Source organism: Dermacentor variabilis, chromosome 1, assembly GCF_050947875.1.
Source record: "Dermacentor variabilis isolate Ectoservices chromosome 1, ASM5094787v1, whole genome shotgun sequence".
NCBI lineage: Eukaryota > Metazoa > Arthropoda > Arachnida > Ixodida > Ixodidae > Dermacentor > Dermacentor variabilis.
Window position 1 is genome coordinate 31,131,434 of NC_134568.1, and position 24,515 is coordinate 31,155,948.

Genomic DNA, 24,515 nt, shown 5'->3' on the forward strand with positions numbered 1-24,515 from the left:
TTCAATGAAACACTGTGATCATAATCTTTGCAACGCTCGTAATAACTAGGTTTACAAGAGTTAAACCTCAGCCAGTTTTTCTGGGCAGTGTTTCAAGCTCATTCTAGAAGTAGCAACATATGTAGTTTATGGCCGCATGGCTCTATGCTGAATTAAGTTTCCACCTCATCTGACATGCGTCATTTAGAAATCGGGCTGCCTTCTTTTGAATTTCCCGCCGTATGCACGTATGTAGTACTGCGGTTACCTTCCCGATTCTAACATTTTACACAATTCATTATATTTCATCCGCGTAAGGTCTTAGTACGTCATAGTTTGCTTTGCTCGACTATTTTTTGTTCTTCCTCCATCGTTCTGTTTTGTCTGCGTGTGCTTGTGTGTTGTGTGCGCTTTCTCCCCTCCTCGCTTCTGCATGGTTCTCCAGTCTCGATTCTCGTGAGATCCGCGCACGTGTCGGTCGCTAACGCGGCCGTTTTCTCTAGCCACGGAGACTACAAAATCGAACACTGCGGTTCCATTTCCAACGCCTTGGGCCGCACGAGTGCCTTCAAACGACGTTATGGCCAATTTTCAGGAAGTATGTGTCGTCCGCACTGACGGCGACCTGCCGCTGGCGAAGTACCGGTCAACAAAAACTGGCATGACCGTGTGCGTGTCCGAATTTGATGGGCCACTCATTAGCGGATACCTTTGCATCGGTAAGTGCGATATCGCTCCCGTATTTTGCCTCATGACTACCTTCATGTGCTGATCACGCGCATGTGCAGTCAATCACCGCGCACAGCTGCGCGCGATGGATTGACTGTTACAAAAGCGTTCCATTTGCGTCCTGCAATTTTTTCAACAATGTGAGCATAATTACTAATGTGAACTTGTTATATAGCGCCACAGGAAAGAAAAATTCCAACCCTGCGTATCGCAGCGACCGCAGCGCAGTCGTGTGTCTGTCGCGGGGAAGCACCTACAGGGGTATTTCAGACGAGTGGGGGAGATGTCTCTTCAGTTATTTATAATGTTGGCATGTTTATTGGCATAAATACCGCAGTCTGTTGAAATAGCAAACAAATTGATTTAACGTCAATATCAAGTATAGCACGTCAAAGCGCTGTACAAAAACTACAAAACGAAAGGTAAACAATCGAGTGGTGATAAGTGGGTGGCTGGGAGAATGACACTCCATTGCATGCGTTAAATAACCAGATAAATGTATACACCACTGCCATGCCCACACCGGCGTGTATTTGTTACGCTTGGTATTGTGCTAATAAAAATATTAGTCATAAGACGTTCTAATTTTAGTATAGCGCTCAAATGAAGTTTATGGACTGATATTGATGATTAGAAGCAAACACCATTGAATAAAGCTGTATGATTTGCCCATGGGTATATGGCGAATGGCAGTAACCAACTCCATACTGTGAAAAGTACAAAGGACATGGATGAGCGAGAAGACAGGCACGACCCCCCGTGGTTGCTTAGTGGCTATGGTGTTGGGCTGCTAAGCACGAGGTCGCATTATCGAATCCCGACCACGGCGACCGCATTTCGATGGGAGCGAAATGCGCGAACACCCGTCTACTTAGATTTAGGTGCATGTTAAAGAACCTCGGGTGGTTCATACTTCTGGATTCCCCCACTACGACATGCCTTATACTCAGATTGTGGTTTCGCCACATAAAACCACATAATTTAAATACTTAAATTAACACAGGCACTGTGTCTTTTGCTCTTTAATCTGTGGCCTTGCACTGTGTGCAGTAAGTGGCATTACGAACTAGCCCAAGTCAATAGCATATTGAAACAACTTTGAAATGAGAGTCAACAGAAGGAATGATGCCCGTCTTAGCTTGTAAACAGTCGCCACACAACACGTACTCACCAAATGTTTCAAAACCTGGAGCTCTGGAAAAGTTCATTTACCGCAAGGCCTGTATGCACCGAAGGATGCATGTATGCTTGCTGTGTACACCCGTAAGCAAAAGTATACAGACCACAGCATCGCTGAAGAAACTGCATTTTCTCGTAATTAACATTAATAAGCCGAGCTTGACAAGTGTACTGGAAAGTTTGCACTGCCAAGATTGCACTGCAGTCCTCAATTCCAAGATATATTCACAGGCAGAGGACAAAATCAGTTTTATCGCGCAATCCCTGGTCCGTATACTTTTACTGACGGTTTACCTGCCAATTTTGGACTATGCACCCAGGATGTAGTGTAATTGTTATAGCAGGATACACCTTAAAAACAGCAGTTGGCAACCAGAGCGCATAGACTGCGCAGTGTTGTGTTACTCCCCTAGCCAATCACAGAAGCAAACAAAGTTGTTGTCATGCAACAGTCTCAAAATGGCGTCGTCCTTGATACCGGAACCTCCGGAGCGCCTGCTGTTCTTGAAGAGTCTTTTCATAGGCGGAAGCGGGGAGGTGTGCGACAGACATGTGCAAAGTGTAGGCAGTCTGAGAATTTCACTCTTCAAAAGTCCTCGGTGCAGTTCATGTCATTGGTGAGCCCATTTTACTTGTGAAACATCACTGCCTACTGAAGTGAAACTTGACAGTAAATAGTTGCAGTGAAGCAAGCGTTTTGTTTCAATTCAGTAAAGAATTAGGCTTTCGCCATTCCACTATAATAGACGAGTGAAAACATAAAGTTTCGCACTTATAACTTTATTTTTGTTGTCACTGCCTTATTTAGGTAACGGAAAAGTTTGAAGTGCGAACTATTTGCAGCCTTGCGGAGGAACAGTGGCTGGTGCCTATGAGGGTGTGGGTGGGGCTTCACTGCAGACTTAAGTTGTATCTGACTATAGCATTTTCTAGAAAAAGCTTAGTGTCAGCAAATGTTTGTGGAAACTCTTAGTATTACTGTAGCCATTCTTTTGTTTTTATTACACATTTTTAGCAATGTACATTTCTTATGACAATTATGAGGACCGTGTGTTAAACTTATATAAAGGAAGACATGTTTTGTTCGGAAAGGGGAAAAAAAGGGGGGGGGGCATTAACATATGCTCTTTTGTTAGCCGCTTATGGCTGAACCTGCTGCTGATGTTCATGGCAGCTTTCACTGCTTTTGTTGTGCATGACAATGCAGTTTCATGCTTTTTTGCATCTTTAAGTGCACTAACGGGCAATAAAATATTTAGCTTTGTGAATGTTGCTTGCATCGATATGTGCACTCATCAAATGAGAGAAAAAAACAAAGCCTGATGATGTTTTAAGGCCTACATTTGTCCATTGCTCACAAAGACATTCTTTTTACATCACATTATCTGTTTTATTATTCTGCTTTTCATTTAGGAAGTGCAAATTTTATTTCAAGTATGTTTTATCCTTTCCATATAGGCTTTCATTGGTATTCTAAGCTGTATTAAAAATGCTAGAAGGGGCCTCTTGTGGAAAATGAATTTGAAGAACATGTTAGTATCTGATATTTATTAGCATCAAGTTCAGATAGTATCTACCATTCACAAAAACCACTGTTGTCATTGCTGCATCACTTGTAAAATTTCATGCTGGTGAGGCATGATGTGTGGGAAATGATGGAAATGTAGGAAATTATGTCGGAAATACAGAAGGGGTTACGTCTATTTCTGTTTAAAATGAAAGCAAAGTACACTGAATTTTCTGACAAAACATATGTATGCATTGTCCAAATGTCTTCTGTGCAGGAAGCCTCATGAGAAATAATGTTGGAATCCACCCAAAAGTAGCTTGAGGCTACTAAGAAAACGCATAGGATTTCCTCAACCTTCCATTCCCAGAAAGTTGCTTTGCCTTGTGGGATTGTGTAGCAATTGCATTGCTAGTAAGTGTTCCAATGTGTCGAGATGTCTATTAATTCGCCTCCACCCTGCCATTTGCTATCCTCCTGTGGTAAAGTGACTACCGTGGAGAGACAGTTCTGCTGCGTTCGATCCCCATACCAGGATAACTTTTTCAATATGGAAACTTTCTTTCTAAGGAGCCTGTATGCATTTTCTTTGTAGCCTTATGGCATCAGGTAATGGACTGAAATGTTGACAAAAGGAAAGTATTCATCATATCTTTAAATGTCTTGTGCAACAAAAGGCTGATCAAGTAGTGCAGAAACACATCTTTTGTTGCTCTCAGAATGACATCTCACTCCTGGATGTGGACAGAACGTTTGCCAGATGAATGTAGTGTGCTCTTTATTCCATTTATTATCGATGTACTGCATTCCAATTCCTTAGCAGTACCACGTGAGCACTGATTAGCCAGCACGGCAGCGCCTTTTGATAGTCGCAACGCGATGAAAGCGCATGTCCACAGGGTTCAATTTGAGCATGTCTGTCATTTTCTACGTTCTTCCGACGAGCACAACAAAGCCCCTGCCATGGTCAACTCAGTGACCAGCTTCACAGCTGATTGGAGATAGGAGTGTAGGTTGCATTTGACTGCATCATAGCTTTGCATGTTTTGTTTATTTTCTGTTGTATGCACTCCATGGCCACATCTACTTAGGAGAGAAAGAAAAAGAAGCCCAGCTGGCACATACTTTTGCTATCTCCAATTGTCCTGGAAGCTGACCACTGAGTTAATGTTGGCAAGGGCTGTGTCAAGTTTGTAGAAAGAGCCTATAGGACGACACTTGTGCTCAAGGTGAACTTTGTGCTCATCTGCTTATTCTCACTGATTTCATCGCTCCCAGACATATCAAGACACTGACATGCTTGCTGGTCTACACTCACGTGGTACTGTTAAAGAATCAAAAGGCTGTACCTGTACTTAGCAGTGTAAATCCCACCTCTGTTTCTCAGCAATAGTGTGTTAACATCACTGGTGCACTTCTGCGTGAGCTGGAAAGGGCAATCTCCCTTAGTTGACATTGCGTCAGTCTATCTTTCTGATAATAAAGTCACTTCATTGGCTGGCTGCAGTTACCCGGTGGCTACAGAGCATATTTTAGAGCCAGAGCTCTACTACGCCATGTCTCACAAGGTCATTAATCGCGTCGCAATGACCTTGAGCCGTCGGAGCGCGTGTGTGGCAGGTGTGACGTCACGTCATGTGATCCGCTGCGGAGACGTGTCGGAGCTGCACTCGCTTGGAGCTAAGCTTGTCACTGTGGTACCATGTGACTAGGCGAGGGTTTAACAGCTGTTTCACCGGCGCCACCGGCGCTTGGTCGCTCAGACTGCTGGAAGTTGCCTGCTGAAGTTGCCTGCAGAAACACCGGAGCAAAGGGAGCCCAGATTAGCATGTAATAGAGAAGCTAACAAGTGTGAGAGCTTGCCAAAATTGAAGCTACTGCAACAATCGCCGTCGTTGAGCAACACAAACATCAAGGAGGAGGAGACGAAGCTGTGGATACAAGCAAGGGCACCCACAACATGTGTTTGACAAACCACATTTACTGCAATAAGAAGACATGCTATGACTTGCTCTATTTAACGAACATGATAAGACGATAAGCACAAGAAACTTAGGACACTTATAATGACAGGTGTCAATATACACCACGTCATTGCAACGTTGTGGTGTGGATGAAGTCAATAAACTGCTAACCCAGTGTTATCTTGTTTTCAATTCTTTTTAGATTAATTTTAAGTGGCAGGTTTAAATTTTGGACTGAGCCAAATTTATAGCAGGCCTCCCCTCCACCAACTTCATTTATTTACAAAGCACATGTGTAGTCCTTATTGCATGTGTAGTTCGGAATAAAAAATTGTGGCCTTGTTGATGCTCCCAACCTTTCCCCATGACGAAAGGTTTGGGAAGTCTTCACCTCAAACGGCATACCCGTGCACCTCATCAATGAAGTGCCTGAACTCAAATAGCACATGCACATTGCAACATCAAAGAAAAACCACAAATGCAGGTTGAGGCCAAACTTTCACTTGGAAATCCCTTTGTGCTGCTAGCCTGTGGTGCTCATTCTTCTTTTGTTACCATACCACGCAAAGTGCTTTGAAAACCAGATGGCTTGTATGGTGTATCTACTGTTGGGGAATGTTATGTGGCTAGTAGCTTATTGAATGTTGAGAACATAGCATGGCATCTCTTATTTTTTTCTAACCCAGCGACTGAAGCTCAAGATGACGACGGCCTGCCACATACCTTAGAGCATCTAATTTTCATGGGCAGCGAGGACTACCCTTTCAAGGTATGAGGGCTGGCGATGCTTTGAAATGGGCCTGAACATTTTGTTTGCTATAGTAGTCAGGGGTTGTTGTTAAACAAAGTAAGTGCTAGAGCTTAACATGCTCTGTCAGTTACGATAAGCCAGTAACATGTTGCATGTCTGCATTTTGTTGGCTTCTGTACACATCTGTCATCAAGCTTGTTGCCTCATTTGTTTAACATCTTTTGAAACCTGTTCTCTTCTACTGCAGTATCATCTGTGGAATTCTTTATCTCACCACGATAAGGACCATTTGTCCTTTTCTTGTGTGATTTGCATAAGCCTTGACACAACAGCCAGAAGTTGACTAGACTAATCTAAAAAATATATATAAGGGAAGGGAGGTCCTTCACTTGCAAAAGTGAAAAGGGTTTCACCTCTGGAATCAATTTATATTCAAAGTGCTGTCATTTAGATATTTTTATGCAGAAATGCAAGTTCATATTTTTACAATGGCAGAAGTACTATCAGCGTCAAATGAAAGTTGAACAGCGGAGCGTGTGGCTCAAGCATAAGTGAACGTATAGTGCGTGCCGTCCAGTCATCACCATTGACAGGCGCGCACATCCGGTTTGGCTGCACTGCGGGATCTCCCTCTAGTGAGATAATTTCGCTTCTGTTCTGGTCCTTACATTTGAAAGGGAGAAAATGAAAAATAAAAATGAAGCCAAAATATTGCAGTTTACGGCCAGTTTCGTCGCACAGATCGCCGAAACCACAAGTGCTGTAGGCACGAACAGCGGTGCGCGTGATGCAGTTTGCACCGTCATCGCAAGGTAGATTCGCCCACGCCAGGCCCGCGCGGTCTGGGCGGGCGAATCTACCTTGCGATGACAGTGCAAACTGCATCACGCGCACCGCTGTTCGTGCCTACAGCACTTGTGGTTTCGGCGATCTGTGCGACGAAACTGGTCATAAACTGCAATATTTTGGCTTCATTTTTATTTTTCATTTTCTCCCTTTCAAATGTAAGGACCAGAACAGAAGCGAAATTATCTCACTAGAAGGGGATCCCGCAGTGCGGCCAAACCGGATGTGCGCGCCTGTTAATGGTGATGACTGGACGGCACGCACTATACGTTCACTTTTGCTTGGGCCACGCGCTCCGCTGTTCAACTTTCATTTGACGCTGATAGTACATACTGTTTACAGACTTTTTCTAAGTATTGTTGTTTGGTCTACTTGAAATTTCATGATGGTCGAGGCCATTGGTTTATTCTGCCTACACGCGTGCTCGGCTGGTTACTAGGACGTCTGCAGGCTTGAACACCACTTTTGCAGCCCTTAATCTACTCTGTACGCATCATATAAGGCTGATCACTGACGAGCCACTCGTACAAACATATCAGCTTAGTGGAAACCTTCTTGTGACTGTTTATCACCCACCACCATGCCAGCAAGCAAGAAATTTTAGTAACAGCCACACTGCCATCTCTGTTGGGCCTAACCAGTGCTGCTTCGCCGGGGGTCAATGACCAAAGTTACGATTTGTTGTCGAGTTGTTGGCCATTCTATCTGTCTCAGCCATACAGCTCTTGGTAAGCCAGTAAACCACCTTGCCAACAAAAATGAAAGTACATGGGACAACATGCTGAATAGCGCCAACCAGCGCCAACTTTCTGCACGGCCGCCATTTTTCCAACATCGGGCATTGATCACAAATCATGTCCGAGAAACCAAACCAGAGGTCATACGATGTCCGAAAGCTCTGTTGCCATTATACATTGCTTCAACAGAGAAGTAGCGGTGCCACAGTATGTGATGTCTGCATTTTCCGTTGTGGCTACCCATCTGACAGTAGATTGGTGCAGGGAGAAGGGTTTTTGAGCTGCACCGAAATTCAAGATTTTCTTATTGGAATTCAGGTAACAGTAGAAATGATTCAGGTGTGGCTTCAAATGCTTTTCAGAGGGACAAGTTGTGGGTCTGTTCTGTCCTAAAAAATTTGTCTCAAGGCAACATGTAAAATAAAGGATATCTGCACAACATTCAGCAGCTACAGATCATAGAAAGCAAACAGCTGTTATGCCACAGTTACCATTAAGGTCACATTCATAATTACACTGACATCAAAACATTCTTTGCCAACAAAATCACAAGCCTGGGCTACTATCACGAGGTCCCACAAGCAGGGTTTCTCAGGCCAACGCTCCACTGTACTTGTAATAAGTGCTGCTGGGCTAATTGGTTCATGATTAAAAATTAAGAATAGCGATAAATAAGGCACGGATGAGAAGGACAGGTCAGCCACCTATTTCCTATCCTGTCCTTCTTCATAAGAAATTTTGATCATTACTTGTTGCAAATGGGCCATGGCTGAACAGCTTTGGCATGGAGTGGGGCAGGAACCTTTTAACTCCCAAGTTATGTCCTAGAAAACTGTACAAAATTTCCTCCCACCTCCCCTTTTTTTTTTACTTTGCCAGTGTTTTGCTTGTAGTGTCCTCATTGAAAAAATAATAAATGTATGCTTTATTTATTCTACTCATTGAAAATGCTGAATAACAAAACACGTCTTGAGAAAGACAATTTTTCTCACAATACATATAGAAGTCATCAGTAACATTCTTTCAATGTATGACAGCAAAACAAACATAGATAACAAAAAATATGCACAAGTGCCCGGACTCAGCCGTAGGGGTTGGAGCAAGCAGACGTGCTTGACTTGTTCACAACAAGCAAGAGCAGAAAAACTGTGCCTGCATCGTGGATGACTAGGATTTGTCATTGGTGACATTGGTACAAATTGTTAGGACAAGTGCAGCTCAAGCTTTGATGTTAAATGTTTAACAGCTGATTGCTGTGAAACCTGCAATGCAGTTGACAGTTAGGCAAGTTGGTGATGGTGCGTTGTCAGAACAGTGCAAAATAGTACTATGAAGTGCAAGGGTATCTTGTGTATGTTCTCTGTTTGCCATCCTCTTTCAAATCAGTTTCACCACGAACAGTCAAACGTTAAGTAAAAAAAAACACTGCATTATTATTAACACTTAGCCTCACTAAATTACCTTATGATATAAAACCAAAGCCTGGTATTGATTTACCCAGGTAATATATGTGCACAGAGAACTTGCATAGAGTTGGCGGTAGCTTCCATAAAGTGCAATTTTCAGGGGGAGTTAACACTCTTTGGTCATGCTATATCATCTTCTGGCAGCCTGGCAGAACTGTGGGCTGCTCTTTGCTGAAGATGCAGAAATTTGCTATAAGTGCAGTATTCAGTTGTGAAGTAGGAAAACCATGGCTGTAATTTATGTGTGGGTGCAGGGAATCCTGGACCAGTTGGCGAATCGGTGCCTGGCATCTGGCACCAATGCTTGGACAGATTCAGACCACACCTGTTACACCATGACTACAGCTGGTTCCAAGGGGTTCCTCAACTTGTTGCCAATCTACCTAGACCACATTCTCTACCCTTTGCTCACGGTGGGTGTGTTCAACTCTGCTGCCCTAGTTTGTTTGTCTGTTGGTTGAACAGGGTCACAGCACTTTTGACAACTTTTCTACATCAAAAACACTTTCTGCAGAGTTCGCTCCCTGTCTTGTACCTACAATTTGTAAGAGTGCTTCGAGAGACCTGACTGTTACAGCAGTCTCGGTTAGGACATTTATTGCATGATTTTGTCTGCCTTGCTTTGTGGTGGCACGTGTCATCAACCTCACAGCTGCAGTCACTCTAGGTTCTGATGGTTTCTTTTTAAGGCAAAAGCCTTAGATCTCTATGTTTCAAGGTCTTGCTGTGAGCTACAGAAAAATGGAGCGCGCTGGGAAAAGGAAACAGCAGCACCAAAGGAGGGTTCTGAGAAAGGGTGACAAAGCGCACGGTGGCGCCAGAGGGCATTGAAGGGAAGGGCAACAGCAGTGCCCATGAATGTTCTGGAAACGGCGGCAGCATGCTTGCAACGCGCTCGCCTGCCTTGTAAACGTGGGCTCAGAGCTTCATTTCACATCGCTATGGGTGACGATGCACCAGACCTAGTTGCGGACTGGGAAGACCAAGAAAAAACGCCATGGCTGTAGAGGCTAAAGCAGTGCAAAATGCCGCTTGTCGTAACTGGCATTGGGACGTAGCGGCTGTGGACGAAGCTGCGGCAGCAGCCTGACGAGAGCAACATGTGGCCTTAATGCGATGCAGGCGTTCTGGGAATGCCTGCATCACATTAGCCCTGCAGGTTGGTGAATGGGAAGAACAAAGTTCAACAGCAGAAAGTACAACACAAAGTTCAGCAGCAGATCAACAAAAGGTCCAACTAGGCTTTTGCCTTCACATTTTTAGAAAGTTCTAAGCATCCCCCATAATTTTTCTTTTCTGTATGCCATTTTTCATGATCATGCTGTGTGTATGTACGAGGGTTGATCCAGAAATAAGGTTCCCAAAGAGCTCCAGCCACACAGCAAGGTGCGAGGTGAAATCCGGCAACACTGCTGCGCGCGACTGTTCCCCCACTCTCGATTCCCTCTGGCCACGCTTCGCTGCACCACTCATTTCTGGCTCTGCAGCCGTCCGATATGGAGGTTCCCATTGTTGATCCCGCCAAGTGCGAGATTTGTTCCGTAATTCGCTTTTTGCATGCCAAAGGGACTCCACCCATGGATAATCATTGTCAGTTGACAGAAGTGTACGGCGGCAAGTGTATGTCCGTTCAACATGTCTGAAAGTGGTGCAGAGTTTAGTGGCGGTCGGAAGGAAGTACACGATGAAGAACGGAGTGGAACACCGTCAGTTTCGGAGGCGGTTATCGAGATGGTCCAATGCAATGTGCTTTAAAACAGGAGGATCACCGTCCGTGAACTTGTTGCTCAGATTCCTGGGAGTTCTTACGATACAGTGGAAAGAGCTTTGGCTGAAAAATTGGGGTATCACAAGTGTTGTGCTCGATGGGTACCGCGGCTATTGACATCAGACCACAAGGAGAAATGCCTTGACTGTGCCCACCAGTTTCTTCAAAAGTGTCAAGATGATAAGGAAGGATTGTTGGACTCCATTGTTACGGGAGACAAAACGTGGGTGTTTCATTTCACTCCCGAAAGGAAACAAAAATCCAAAAAGTGGCATCACCCAGAGCCACCAGTCATGAAGAAGTTCTAACAAACTCCTTCTGGTGGCAAAGTCATGGCCAGTGTTTTTGGGATCTTAAGGGGATACTGCTGATCGATTTTATGGAATGTGGGACAACAATCAACTCGGACAGTTATTGTGCAACACTAATAAAACTCAGGCGAGCTATCCAGAAACACTAGCGAGGACGACTGGCAGCCGGTGTAACGCTGCTTCGCGACAGCGCCCGACCTCACGTCTCCCGTCAAGCCCAGGAACTTTTGACAAACTTTAGGTGGACTGTCATGCCTCACCCACCGCACAGTCCAGACCTCGTGCCTAGTGACTATAATTTGTTCCCCAAGTTAAAGGAACATTTGAGTGGCCAACGCTTCCGGAGCAACAATGAAGTCAAAGAAGAGGTGAAACGCTTCCTCAACGGGTTGGTGGCGGAGTTCTAAGCATTGGGATACAGAAATTGGATGGATGGATGGAAAACTTTATTTGGCCCTGCAAGTAGTGATAATCAACCGCTAAGCGGGCCGCTCCCACGTTGGGACCGGAAGGCCAAACCTCACGGCCACGTCGTGAGCCTGCTGGACAGCCCAGAATTGTTCATCTAAGTCCGGGCTGTGAAGTGCAGCCTCCCACCTGGACGCATCTTTGATCGCCGAGTCTTCAATTCTTTCGCAAGACCAGAGCATGTGTTCGAGCATGGCTAAAGCACCACAATCTTGGCAATAAGGCTCTGTATACGTCTCCGGATAAAGCATGTTCAGTCTCCGTGGGCAAGGATAAGTACCAGTCTGTAGTAAGCGTAATGCAAGTGCCTGAGCCCTGTTTAGTTTAGGATGCGGCAAACCGTAAACCCTGCGATTAAGAAGGTAATACTTCGTGATTTCATTTTATGTGGAAGGGGAGTCTCTGTTCTCGGGGAGTACCGCCACGCCGTGGCGCAGGGCAGAGCGGAGGTTAAGATCTCGCGCTGCCTCATGAGCAGACTCATTGAGATTCGGAGGGGCTCCCTCAATCATCCCAAGGTGAGCAGGGAACCAACATAAGTAGTGTTGAGAGATCTCACATGTCTGCATAATTTTAAAAGCAACCTTAGCCACCGAGCCCTTCTCAAAGGCCCTAACGGCCGACTTTGAATCGCTATATACAAAAGGCCTGCGCCTGTCAACCAGGGCGAGCGCAATAGCCGCTTGCTTCGCGACCTCTGGCCTATCAGTTCGAACGGTAGCGGCGTTAACGACACTGCCCTCATTGTCCACAACAACTATGGTAAACACCTTGCTCTCCTCGTTAAAAGAAGCATCGACGAAGCGAACCTTCTGATTCTCATCACGAATGAGTCTCAGCAGGCAAGCCCCCCTGGCCTTTCTTCTACCCACATTTCACTCTGGATGCATGTTCCTGGCAACAGGCTTGACGTGATACCGATTACGAACCTTCAAGGGAATACCGACATGAAGCTGCGAAATCTTCTCCTGAGGAACACCTAACTCGCTCAGAATCTGCTGATCCGTGCAAGTCGTAGAGAGACGCACCATCTGCGTCCTCTTCTAAGCCTCAGCTATCTCCTCCAAGGTATTACGAATTCCCAGCTGGAGAAGTCGGTCGGTGCTGGTGCACATTGGCACTCCCAACACTTTCTTCGTGATCTTCCTAACCTGCGTGTCAAGCTTCTCCTTCTCCGATAGTTTCCACTTGTGCATGGCCGCCACATAAGTAAAGTGACAGAATACAAATGCGTGCATCAGTCTAATCAGACTATCCTCCTTGAACCCTGTCTGCCTGTTGGCCACCCTCTTCACTAGGTGTACCGCATTTTCTGTCTTGGCAATGATCTTCTGGATCGTAAGCGTGTTGGCGCCGTTCAACTCAATCATCATCCCCAGAACCCTGATCTTATCTACCCTAGGGATGAGATCACCATTTCTTGTATGAAGCTGAATGCTCAGCTGGTCCACGGGGATCCATCCCCTTGGCTTGCGTCCCTTTCTAGTGGGACTGTACAGCAATAGCTCCGACTTTGAGGGGGAGCACCTTAACCCCGTCGGGTCCAAATAATTCTCAATTACATCTACTGCCTCCTGCAGAACACTTTCGATATAGCCCTCACTACCACCGGGACACCATATGGTCACGTCATCTGCATACATGGTGTGCTTAATACCCTCAATCTCCAAGAGCTTCTTGGTCAATCCGACCATGGCCAGATTGAACAATGTGGGCGAGATGACGGCCCCCTGAGGAATGCCCCTGTCACCAAGATTAAACGTCTTTGACTCTAGCTCCGCAACCCTCAAGGTAGCCTTCCTGCCTGACAGGAAGGACCTGACATAGTCATGAAAGCGCACGCCGAGGCCAAGATCCGAAATGGACTTAAGAAGCACCGTCTACAAAAATGCATAGAAAAAGATGTCGATTATGTAGGAAAATAGAGAAAAGTTTCATCTTTCCAATTATGTAGATTTCTATGAGAATAAACAATGTTGTCTATTTATAAAATTGATGGGAACCTTATTTCTGGATCAACCCTCATATGTATATATATATATATATATAACTCACTCACGCATGAGTGCTGCAGACTGGTTGTCTGGCAGCCTACTTGGGTGGTTGTGCATGCGTTTTATGCTCATTTTCTTCCTTGTGCGACAGCCCTCTTGTGTGCAACACTGCTGCCACTGCTTGTGAAAACACATTCCTGGAAGCAGTGATGACTGGCGAGTGGATTCCCTTGCACATGGGCATTACAGGTAATAAAGGGGCTGTTAACATAGGTTTCACTGGGTCCTGAAGATAACATCCACATTAGACATTTGTCCTCCCCTTTATTTGCACCTGCTTCAAGGCCTGCCATTTTTGAAAGACTGCCCTATCCTCTGTTCCTCCATGCTTGATCTTGCACCTTCCATGGGTACAGCTGGAAATGCTGTCTAACACCGAATTGGAGAGTTCTTTGTTAATAGTTGACAAATGTCACTAAAGGGCAAGAGAAGGCACCAAATCTGTCTTGCTTTTACTGTGACTGTTATGAAACATTTAGGAATAGAGTCCTAGACCATTCTACACTTATAAGGGAGTTCTGTCTTAGACAATTTTCTTGAAAGTTTTCATTTTACATATTATGGCAAAAAAAATTCTTGTAAACATATGTAATTTTGTGTTCTCATTTTAAAATATGTGGTCCATTGTTGGTTATCCCATTTGGTTCCCAATTTGTGCAAGTTTGCATAATTTTGTGTAAGAACTAGCAAAAAGAAAATTTCAGTTCAGATTTTGCTAAACGGGGTATTAATGACTTCTTCTATGTGGTTTAAAAAATGCAGTAAGACTAGCTTTATTGCTCTGTCTACCCTAAAACAAGAGTTGCGACTCTTCGAAGTTGACTTCTAGAAAAGCACCGTTCTGATTGGCAACTTCACAACTGTTGTTCTAGGGTGGACAGAGCAATAAGATTGGTCTTATTTGATTTCTTAGATCATATGGGAGCCATTGATACCTTGTTTAGTGACATCTGAGACTCATTTTTTGCTAACTCCCCCATTAACAAGCAGCTTTTTGGAAGGACATTGCCTTTATTCCAGGTTTTTTGGGGCAATTTTGCCATCGCCAGGTTCATAGGTTTTGTTAAGTTCATGAGCTGTTCTGGTGCACTCATGAACTGCCATATTTGGTATCATTAGTTGTTTCCTATGCATTTTTTGTTTGTTAAAGCATGTGAAACATCTATAATATTTTGCTTTTATTATCTGGCACTCTTACACTTCTTTCCTTTTAAAGAATGTTGTCATTTTGAATTTGAGAGTTGCCTGTTCTTCTTTCATTTCCATCATTTTGTCTGTTCATTCCTGGAATTGGTATAGTTACAACAGTCATTTTGTGTTTGTCGTTTTGGTCAATTGAAATTGAAAAAAGATTGCAAGGTTACACCAATTCTGTAAAGGCATTCCGCTTTATTCAACTCTCAGTAATGGAGCGCTTGGAGAAAACCTGTATCGGCAAGACCTTGTCTTCCGTTATTATTTGGTGCCTGACGCCTGACGTACTACCACCACAATGTTGTGATGTTACGCTGCTGAGCTTGAGGACGCGGGTTCAATCCTGGCCATGGCAGCTGCATTCTGATGGGGGTGGAATGCGAAAATGCTTGTGTACCATGCATTAGGTAAAGCTAAAGAACCCCAGGGAGTCAAAATTTATCTGGAGCCCGCTTTGCAGTGGCCCACCTCATACTCATATTGGGATTTTTTCCACGTAAAACCCCATAATTTAATTAATTGTTAAACCAGATTATTGTGCTGTGGAAGGCTTGACCGCATGATAGGGCCTCTATGCCCATTTTTCATGCTGAATGTCTGAGAACAGCCTAGAACTAGAAAGTGCTATTGCAACATTTTATGTTGTGATGCGATTTGTGTTGTGGGAATGATGGCACATGAAACTGTATATAGGAAAAACTTATTAAGTAAATGCTATCCCATTTCAATCTATTGGCCAAAGCTGTCCTGTTGCAGCCATTACATTTTTTTCACATTGTTCTTTTTGAAACTACAGCCTTGCAACTTGCCCAGCTGTTTCGTATTGTAGGGTGATGCTGGCTTCTGTCGGTGGTGTTATTATGCTAACACTGCTATTGCAAAGTTGCAAGTATGTACATATTCTTCACGCGATATAGACAAGTGGATATCTTAAGTTACAATGTAGTGGAATTTGTTGTGCTATATAGTTAGACCTCAACATGACAGAAGTCAGTAAAATTGGCAATTTACTTAGTTATAATGAAATTTCGTTATATTGAAATTCAACCTCCTATGCAAATAAGTACGGTTGCCAAAAGATTTTTCTTACATGGAAGGGGGCCGCAAAATGTTCCGAATCATCGGGCAAAATTGGGAAAAAAATTGTTGACTGAGAGAAACATTGAGAGTTGGTGACCAAAGATAGTTTTATGCCGTGTTGGTGATATTTTCACATCAGCGATACGAAGTAAAGTCTGTGACGCTTTCGTGTCCACTCCACCCTGCAGCTGATAAGTGTCAACTGCAGTGGGGCGATGCTATCATCAAAGCACAGGCAGAGGGGAGTAAATGCTCTGTCTGCCTCTCACTTAAACGTGTATCTGAAGCTCAAGGTTATGCAAACTCTGGCACTGAACACACAGGAAGACAGTTTAAAGCCATGGCTGTCTTGGCTCACCCAATCTTTGCACCAGCTGCAGATTACTTCCAAGATGGGGCCCGCAGCCCACATATTCTGACACCCATGCACAGCCACGGCTGGGCTAGAGGAGGAAACGTGCGCTCACCTGCCCCTCCTGCCCGCCTCCTGTCTGCTTTATCACATTACTGCACCTACTGTCACGTTACCGTGCACTCCCCCCCCCCCCCCCCAATTCTCCTTGCTTGCCCAGAAAGACTGCACGTATCAAGCCGCCATCCTGCTCTGCTCATACTCGCACATGTTCCCTCACACCCACAGCATATGGGGTGCGATAGGATTTTATCAGACTTGGTCTTATACAAAACATGACGGCAAGAAGGTGTTGATGCTCCGCTTTGGCAGCCGCTCTCCGTCAGAGGTGCAGCCGCAAGCAACCACATGTAATTCAACCATTGACCATCTGTACTGTTTTATAACAGTTTATACTTACCGTACTTACTAGAATCTAGGCCGGCCCCGATTCTAAGCCGACCCCCGAATGCTCGAAGCCAGAAAAAATAAAAAATCTTACCTTGAATGTAGGCCGAACAAAAAAAGTGAGGACAGCGATCACAAAATTATAATAGCATTTATTTAATATGAACATGCTGAGCTCACTCTACCTTGTCACCACCGTTAGCCACCTCCCTACAGCCCAGACCACACGTACACTTGCGGACACGCACAAGCTCACGTCCGCATGCCCATGCATGCACAGACAGTGCTCGCACCCGTCAAAATGCGCCGTGACCTCGGTGAACAGCTCCTCTCTGTTATTGCGCGCGTATCTTCCTTATTGCTGTCATATCCTCGTTGCGGCACAGGCAAAAGCATCGCCTGTTGCCCCTTCCAATGACGAATGTTTTTCTCATCGATGCTGAAGTCCTGCTGAGCTTACTATGTTTCTACGGCTAGCACAACTTCTCGTTTGAAAGCAGCACTATAGTGTGCCATTATCACAATGCCACGCTGCACGCTGATACCATAGAACCAGCTCCGATACGACACAGGTCAAAGCGATGACATTGCTCATGTACTTCAGTTGGCTACTGGCCCAGCTAGTAGCGGCTGCGATACTGACTTTTCTAGATGGCGCTAGCTATAGACCATATTTATCATTTTCAGTTACGAAACAGGTGCATTTTTTTTAAATCCTCGAATCTAAGAACGACAGAAAGCTGAGCTAGTTGGTAAGGATTCATTATGCAAAAAGGTGAGGTGAGCTTACCTTGAAACTATTGTATTCTAGTATTCTAGGCGTTCGTGTTGTCCACTTCTCTTCTCTTGTGTCCTGTCTGCACGCGTAACCTTTTTGCTCGAATCCAAGCTGACCTTAATGTTTTGTATATGATTATTTCGAAAAACTATCGCCATAGGTCTGAATAAATACGGAATTTAAGGTGAACCAACAAGCACAGTTAGTCACTTTACATTAAAGAGTCCCTGAAATGGTTTGGACAAATTTTGTGGATGCATTGGGTGGAGCTAGACAAATGAAGCAAACAAATAAGTTTTCTACAAGACAAACAAATAAATGTTTAGTTCCGCATCTAAGGATAAACTACGGTGAACAGAGTCGACAGTATTTATTGCCTACAATGTTAAATAAGTGTGATGCCTTCTATGATGTTTGCACTCTGTCTTCCACTTCCTTTAAGCTATGTTGTATTGAAAGTGTCAAATAATACTGTTTCCTAATACATTATTTGTTTGCATATTTCTTGTGTTCAGTTTTGTTGTAGATCTTCCATTCTTCAATATTTCATATGACACCTTGAGTCCTTTTGAAATGTTATTTCGCCATTGCCTGCTGGCATAAATTGTGTTTGCATGCTGCCGCTGTATAATATGTGCCTGTATTTGTTTTCTAGGCCCCAGATGGTTCTCAAGCTGCTTTTTTGTAGCTTTTTTGTCTGGGGTCCATTTCCTAATTGACTGGGATGAATGAAGCACCCATTCATTCACTTATTCCAGATACAGTAATACCTTTGCATTACAATTTATGTGAACTACAAGTTACCATCCTCCCTACCCATGCTTTTCTTCCTCAACTTGTTCATCGAGTGATTAAGGCTAAGCAGTGAAGGCAGCTTCACTGGCTCTACATCATGATGGGACGTCATGTCGTCTACTTCTGGTGTCTTGAAGCCAGTGCGCGAAGCTTCTCCAACCTCTCTGCTACTCGCCTTGCTGTCGATCCCCAGTGAGAGCTATCCAAGCAGCATGCATTGCGGGCATTGTGAGAATACCAGACACGCAGCACCAAGCGTGTCTGGTATTCTAGTAAACACAGGCGAGCTGGGCATTTTGACAGATGGGCAAAGGTATAAACGTGAGCAGACTGCATGGTGCAGCCACCTGGTGGCACAAAGCTCAACCACCCAAACACAGAGCTAATACTGCTGTAAGCAAGTGTAAAACATTTTGAACATTTTAAAGAGACGTGTTCATGATTGCGCTGCTGCAGAAAATTTACACCATTAGCAAAGTAGAATACACTTGGTTACTGCTATATTAGCTCTGTGTTTGTCTGGTTGAGCACTGCATCACCATGCGGCTCCGCCCTGCAGGCCGCTCACGCTTGCGCCTCCACTCATCCGGCAAAACGACCTGTACGACTGGATTTACCGGAATACTGAACATGCTAGCTCTCTATTGTGTTAGTAATTTTCTGGTGGGAAGGGCAGCCCTATTTGCTGCAGCCACTCTGCTCATCTGTAGTCTTGCAGAGGGACACAGTGATGCAGCTTGACATGTTGCCAATCGTTAGATTTGCAGCCCACAATGCAACAAGGGAAATTCATAGTTCTCACGAAACGACCAACACTGACCATGCAACATGCGCCAACATGGAGCACATTGTAACACAAGCAGATGACACTTGCTATGTGCCGGAAGGGCTTGAGTGTGGTCAAAAATTGTCGTTGTGTATTGTCTTTCTGTTACTTTTTTTATAGAAACAAATGAACCAACCTTCCAACTCTTACAAAAAACATTTGTTCACCATAAAGATAGAAATATTTTCAATAATGCAACCTGGGTAGCCAATCAGATAGCTCGCCCGACTGACATGTGCGCTCACTTCGTTGATGGTCACGAAGTTGCTGTAAACTCAGGGAAGCATCGGCATTGCAGTCGGTAGTGATGCACATTTTTAAAACCTTATAATAAATCACACACTTTACATGAAGTGCATAAAAGTGTCACTTAATGATCAGAAGGACCTGTCCTAATGACTCAGTACGTTTGTACAAAATTGTCAAAATTGTTTCAGGGTCCCTTTAACTTTGTGTACCATATATACCCTTTAGAAATGTGTAATCTGACCTTGTTTATAAGTGCACTGTAACCTTTGCATTCGCTCTTTTCCAAAATTTATGATTGGATAGTTTACAACAAATACTGACAGGCCTAGATTGATTTTATGCATCTTTCACTTGGCATAATGCATGCAAAGACACACGTCACTTTTTTTTTTTTTTACTGATAAAGCTTTACCTAAAACAGTGTTACAGTTGCCATACAAAGGTGATTATACATGTCTGTATGTTTGAGCATGATTAAATAAATCTTTAGAAATTTGCCTAATTTAAGGACAGGCTTCTGGATCAACTAAAATTCATTTATGCTTCCCTTTGCAGAATTGTTTTTAGATACAGCAAAAAATAATTTAGCTGAGGATGATGTTGGAAGGGCACAAAAATAAAAATGATAGCAAGGATGTTTCGGGAAAGGTGATTGTGCAGCTGGTGGCCCTCACACTTTGTGCTAGCCCTGGTACTGATTGGAGCTATATGCACCTTTAGTTTCTTGGGTCCCATGTACTGATGCCTCATCCTGCCCCCATTTTGGTGCATTTGCAGGAGGCAGCCTTCATCACCGAAGTCCATCATGTGAATGGAGAGGGAGAGGATGCGGGTGTTGTCTACTGCGAGATGCAGGCACGTGAGAACACAGGCGAAAGCTTGTGCATGCTGAACCTGTTGCGTACACTCTACCCAGCTCCCTGTGGCTACCGCTACGAGACCGGAGGCCTCATGCGCAATCTTCGGGAGAGCACTGACAACCAAAAGGCAAGCACCACTTCATTGCATTGGAAAGGGAAAGGGGTTTGTTGTCTCAAGCTGGCAGAGGAAAAAGAAAAAAAAGTGTGTACTTGGTTGAAATTCAAAAATTCAGGAGCAGCTCCTTGTGTAAAAGTGCTCTGTCCCTGTTTTTTATCTATTCCATATGGTTTCCTGCAAAAATTGCTGGAGAGAAATCTGGCCCCAGTGTCCACAGCATCTGCAAGCATGGCTGTTCAGCCAGCATGAGAACGACTGGTAGTACAGTTGAACTTCACTATAATGAAATTGAAGCTGCCACTAAAATTACTTTGTTATCCAATATTTGTTTTAAGACTAATCTGATATCGATGAAAAAGAAATGAAAAAGCTCCAAGATTGCATTTATTACGTGAGAGAAACACTAGAGTGACACCGTGCATCGGGAGATACAATCCCTTTCACAACATTTCACGTGACTAGCAGACTTGTTGGTGTTGATGGGCAACAGCATCCTTCTAGCTAGTACCGTGCCAAGCACACTTTCCAACATGACTGGCAAGCCGCTGCACTGCCGTTATAGCTGAGATCGGCCATTCGGTGTCGTGAGGCTACTCTCAGCGATAACGGCTGTGTGGTGGCATGCCAGTCACGTCGTAGCCCACAAAAATTATGCCTGCAAAATCAGACAAGCGAACGGTACCTCATCTGCAAATGTGTATCCATTTGAAAAAAAAAAAGGAGACGTTGCAATTGCTGACTATTGAAGGTATATCGCAGTGAAGTGTGCAATGCAGGAGCACGTCCATTCTGGAGCAGCGTCTGGTGTCTGACCAGACACATGCTTCAGACCAGCCGTGGCTGAAGCTACGCTTTGCTAAATGCATTTAAAAGTGAGTGACGACAACGCCATCGCTATGAGCTCCACTTTGCGCAGGAAGCATGATGAGCCGCGTGCTGGTTGGCGCACTGCCCATGATCAGTATTCTCAGTCAATTTCTGTCAATGAAATGATCACTTTCGTGAGATTTCGCATGACTTGGCACTGTAAGCGTCGGCATCTGTGGGTGGCAACACTTCTGGCACAGTCAGTGCCAAGCTCACTGTGCACCCTATCTTAGCACTGTGCGAACTATCTTAACACCCGACGTGTTCGAGGCTGACTCGCAAGAACGTGATCATATCTCCCAAAATTATTGACCAAGAATACCGCTCCGTAATGCCTGCCTCCGAGGAATATCTTTTGACTGTGAGCGAACAACTATTCTCCTTGCTAAAGCCGATATTGCATTGGATCTTGTACTTTTGGCTTCGTCATAGCTGTAGTTAGCCCATTGAAGTAAAGTGTGGCTAACCAGACTGAAATTTTCTCCATTGTATCAGATAATTTATTTTGTCCGTTTCCATTTTGTCGAGGTTCAACTGTACACGAATTTGTCTAAACTTCATCCTTCTGGTTTCAAACAACTTTATCACTTTGCAAATCGATCATATTCAACAAAATACAATTGAATCATGTTAATTTGAACGGGCTTAATATGAACTCCTGGTTTATTCAAACTGATGCTGTGGTCCCATCAAAGTTATGTGTATTTCAATGGGCAAAAATGCCCGGTAATTCAAATGTGTAACCATTTGCGACGGTTAACTCAAATATACCACGCTCTGGCAATCTCAGTGGTGCGCCAAATCACGCGGCAGCACCTCCGACTAGCATTGCTCTGATTTCACCATAAAGGTAAAGCTTGGGAGAGACCATTCAACGCTGCGCACTAAGAGAAAAAAAACAAAAAATGTGGTGGAAATTTCACCCTCTCTCAAATGGCTAGGTTGCCGTTTCTGCGTTGCGCTGTAATGCCCCAGCCACACTAGCGGCAAAACGTGCACCAATGAAAGGATTAGTCCTGGGCCGATATTTCCCAGCTCGCAGCAGCAGCAAGCGAACCGTGAGCAGAGGAGACCAATGAAAGCAGCCTCCACAGTGACGTACAAGCAGGAAACTGGTGTCATGCAGACCCGCCGGACTCCATGTTTTGCACTGTCGTCTGCTCGCGTCAGCGCTCGCTCACGCTTGTTATGGTTGCCTTAGTTCGGTCTTGTTAGCGCTTGTTTCTTTACAATGACGAGTCTAAACCGAGATGACCCGATGGAAAGGTTGTTGGAGTCAGTGCGCAATATCTGATTCTGTAGGACAAAACAGACCCTGACTACAAGAACGCACAGGCAACACCCAGTACCCTGTCTTTTGAATGCGGCGACGCTGCAACAGAAGGGAGCACACCAAAATGATTATGATCAGCGGCAACGACATAACCAGGGTGTCTACCGGGAAAACCCAGAAATCTGGGAATTCTTAGGAATTTAGAATAGTCTGGAAAAACTCAGGGAAAACTCAGGGAATTTGTGCTTCAATCAGGGAAAGTTGGCTGTCATTTGACTGAAAGGGAACGAAAGTCACCTTACTGCTGGCTCGAGTGAAAGAGAGGAATCCTAATGAGTTGCCTTTGACACCGTGTCGTTGGCTGGAGGAGTTGCCAGTGTACAGTCAACAACTGGTTTTCCGGACGCCCGATTTTTGTGAAATGCCCAATAATGCGGATGGCTTCGCGGCACCACCACGTGCTCCATAGAGTCAGTGTATAAGAACATCTGTAATTTCAGCTGCAAGGACTCTTCGCCGTCTGATTTTCCGGACTTATTCCCGTGACCGCAGGTCCGAAACGGCATTAATCAAAGCCAACACCGCCGTTTTGATTATCTCGCCGCCTCGAACCAGCGCTCTCGCACGCAGATCTACTGGCAGCCATAGCAACCACCGTGGCAACACTCGGCTTAGCTGGTTCGACGTTCGCTATTAAGGTTCTTGCCATTCGGGGCCATGTTTTTCATTGAAAGAATTTGCTGCCTTTACCATTTTTCTTTTTCGGAGATATTTGCTCTGCATTTTACTATCCCCTCCCTTCAGTTTTCTATTTTGGATAAAATAAACACTACTTACTATTCAAACTGAATTGTTTTTTTTTTTCTTAAAATGCTTACTTGAGAGTGACCGCATCGGGCGACGTGGTGTCAGCCTGTCTTGACATAAAATAAAGTTCTGTGTCGCTCAGGGAAAACCTGGAAAACTCGGGGAATTTTAATATGTCATCTTGGTAGATACCCTGATAACACATGTTTAGAATGCAGGATTAAGTATGTAAACGCAGTGCAGATCTGTCAGCAGACGCAGGAAAAAGCGCGCAAGCTCGCAGAAAGAAGCAGCGGCATAGGCCCAGTCCAGCGGGGGCAACTCTGCTGCTTCGGTGGCAGACTTAGGTGGCAGTAGAGTTACTGTATATGCTTCCGCAGGTAGCAGAGTTGCGCGTCTGTTTTATCACGCCGCTAGCGCCCCTATTGGCAGAGCATCATCACGTGGTAGTCAAGCAACCGTGCATTGCGGAGAAGCAGATGCCCGGGCCAATTTTTGTATTTCCCGCCGCCGCCGCTGCAGCGAACTGGATTGACACAAGTTATCGCCAGTCAAATCCAAAGCGAATCCGGCCGATCTTGGCGTTCGCTGTTCACGTGCGCACTAGCTGCGGAGAAACAACACAACGTTCGCAGCGCATCTCACAGTTGGTTCATCGCAGTGTCCGCGCAGTCCCATCGGAATGATATAATGACCGGGTGCTCTGCTCCCGTCTGCACAAATCGCTCTGAAAGCGAAAAAGCTTTTTATTCGATCCCATTCAAACATATGCACCACACTGCTTTCACAGAACTGTCATAAAAAATCCAGCTCACATTTTCAGGATAATGCACTGCTTTGGTTGCTGTTTCTGAACATAAAAAGGTTACACAACTAAGTAAAGATATTTCATCTACTACTGCTTATGTGAAGCAGGATGCAAGAGGAATTAATGTCGTTATTTACCATACGGTAAAGGCCTTTACTGTGTTTTGCATTATTATCCATATTGTAGCTACGTCAATCCTGTGAGAGAAAAACTTTCACTACACTCCCACAGAAGGTTACTTTTCGAATCCCTGCAGTGAAAAGGCACATAATGAAGTGGCACTTGAAGGTGTGGCTGATATC

General features: G+C 44.6%; 1 protein-coding gene across 1 annotated transcript in view; it reads left to right on the forward strand.

Moving 5' to 3' along the window:
* Nucleotides 1-388: 388 nt before the first annotated feature.
* LOC142576220 (uncharacterized protein C05D11.1-like) overlaps nt 389-24,515 on the forward strand; it is a 128,997-nt gene continuing 104,870 nt past the window's right edge. Inside the window, exons 1-4 of the mRNA XM_075686243.1 lie at nt 389-698; nt 6,045-6,127; nt 9,413-9,571; nt 20,258-20,467. Of these exons, the coding sequence (XP_075542358.1) occupies nt 560-698; nt 6,045-6,127; nt 9,413-9,571; nt 20,258-20,467 (591 nt within the window). The 5' untranslated portion in view covers nt 389-559. The remainder of the gene's footprint in view (nt 699-6,044; nt 6,128-9,412; nt 9,572-20,257; nt 20,468-24,515) is intronic.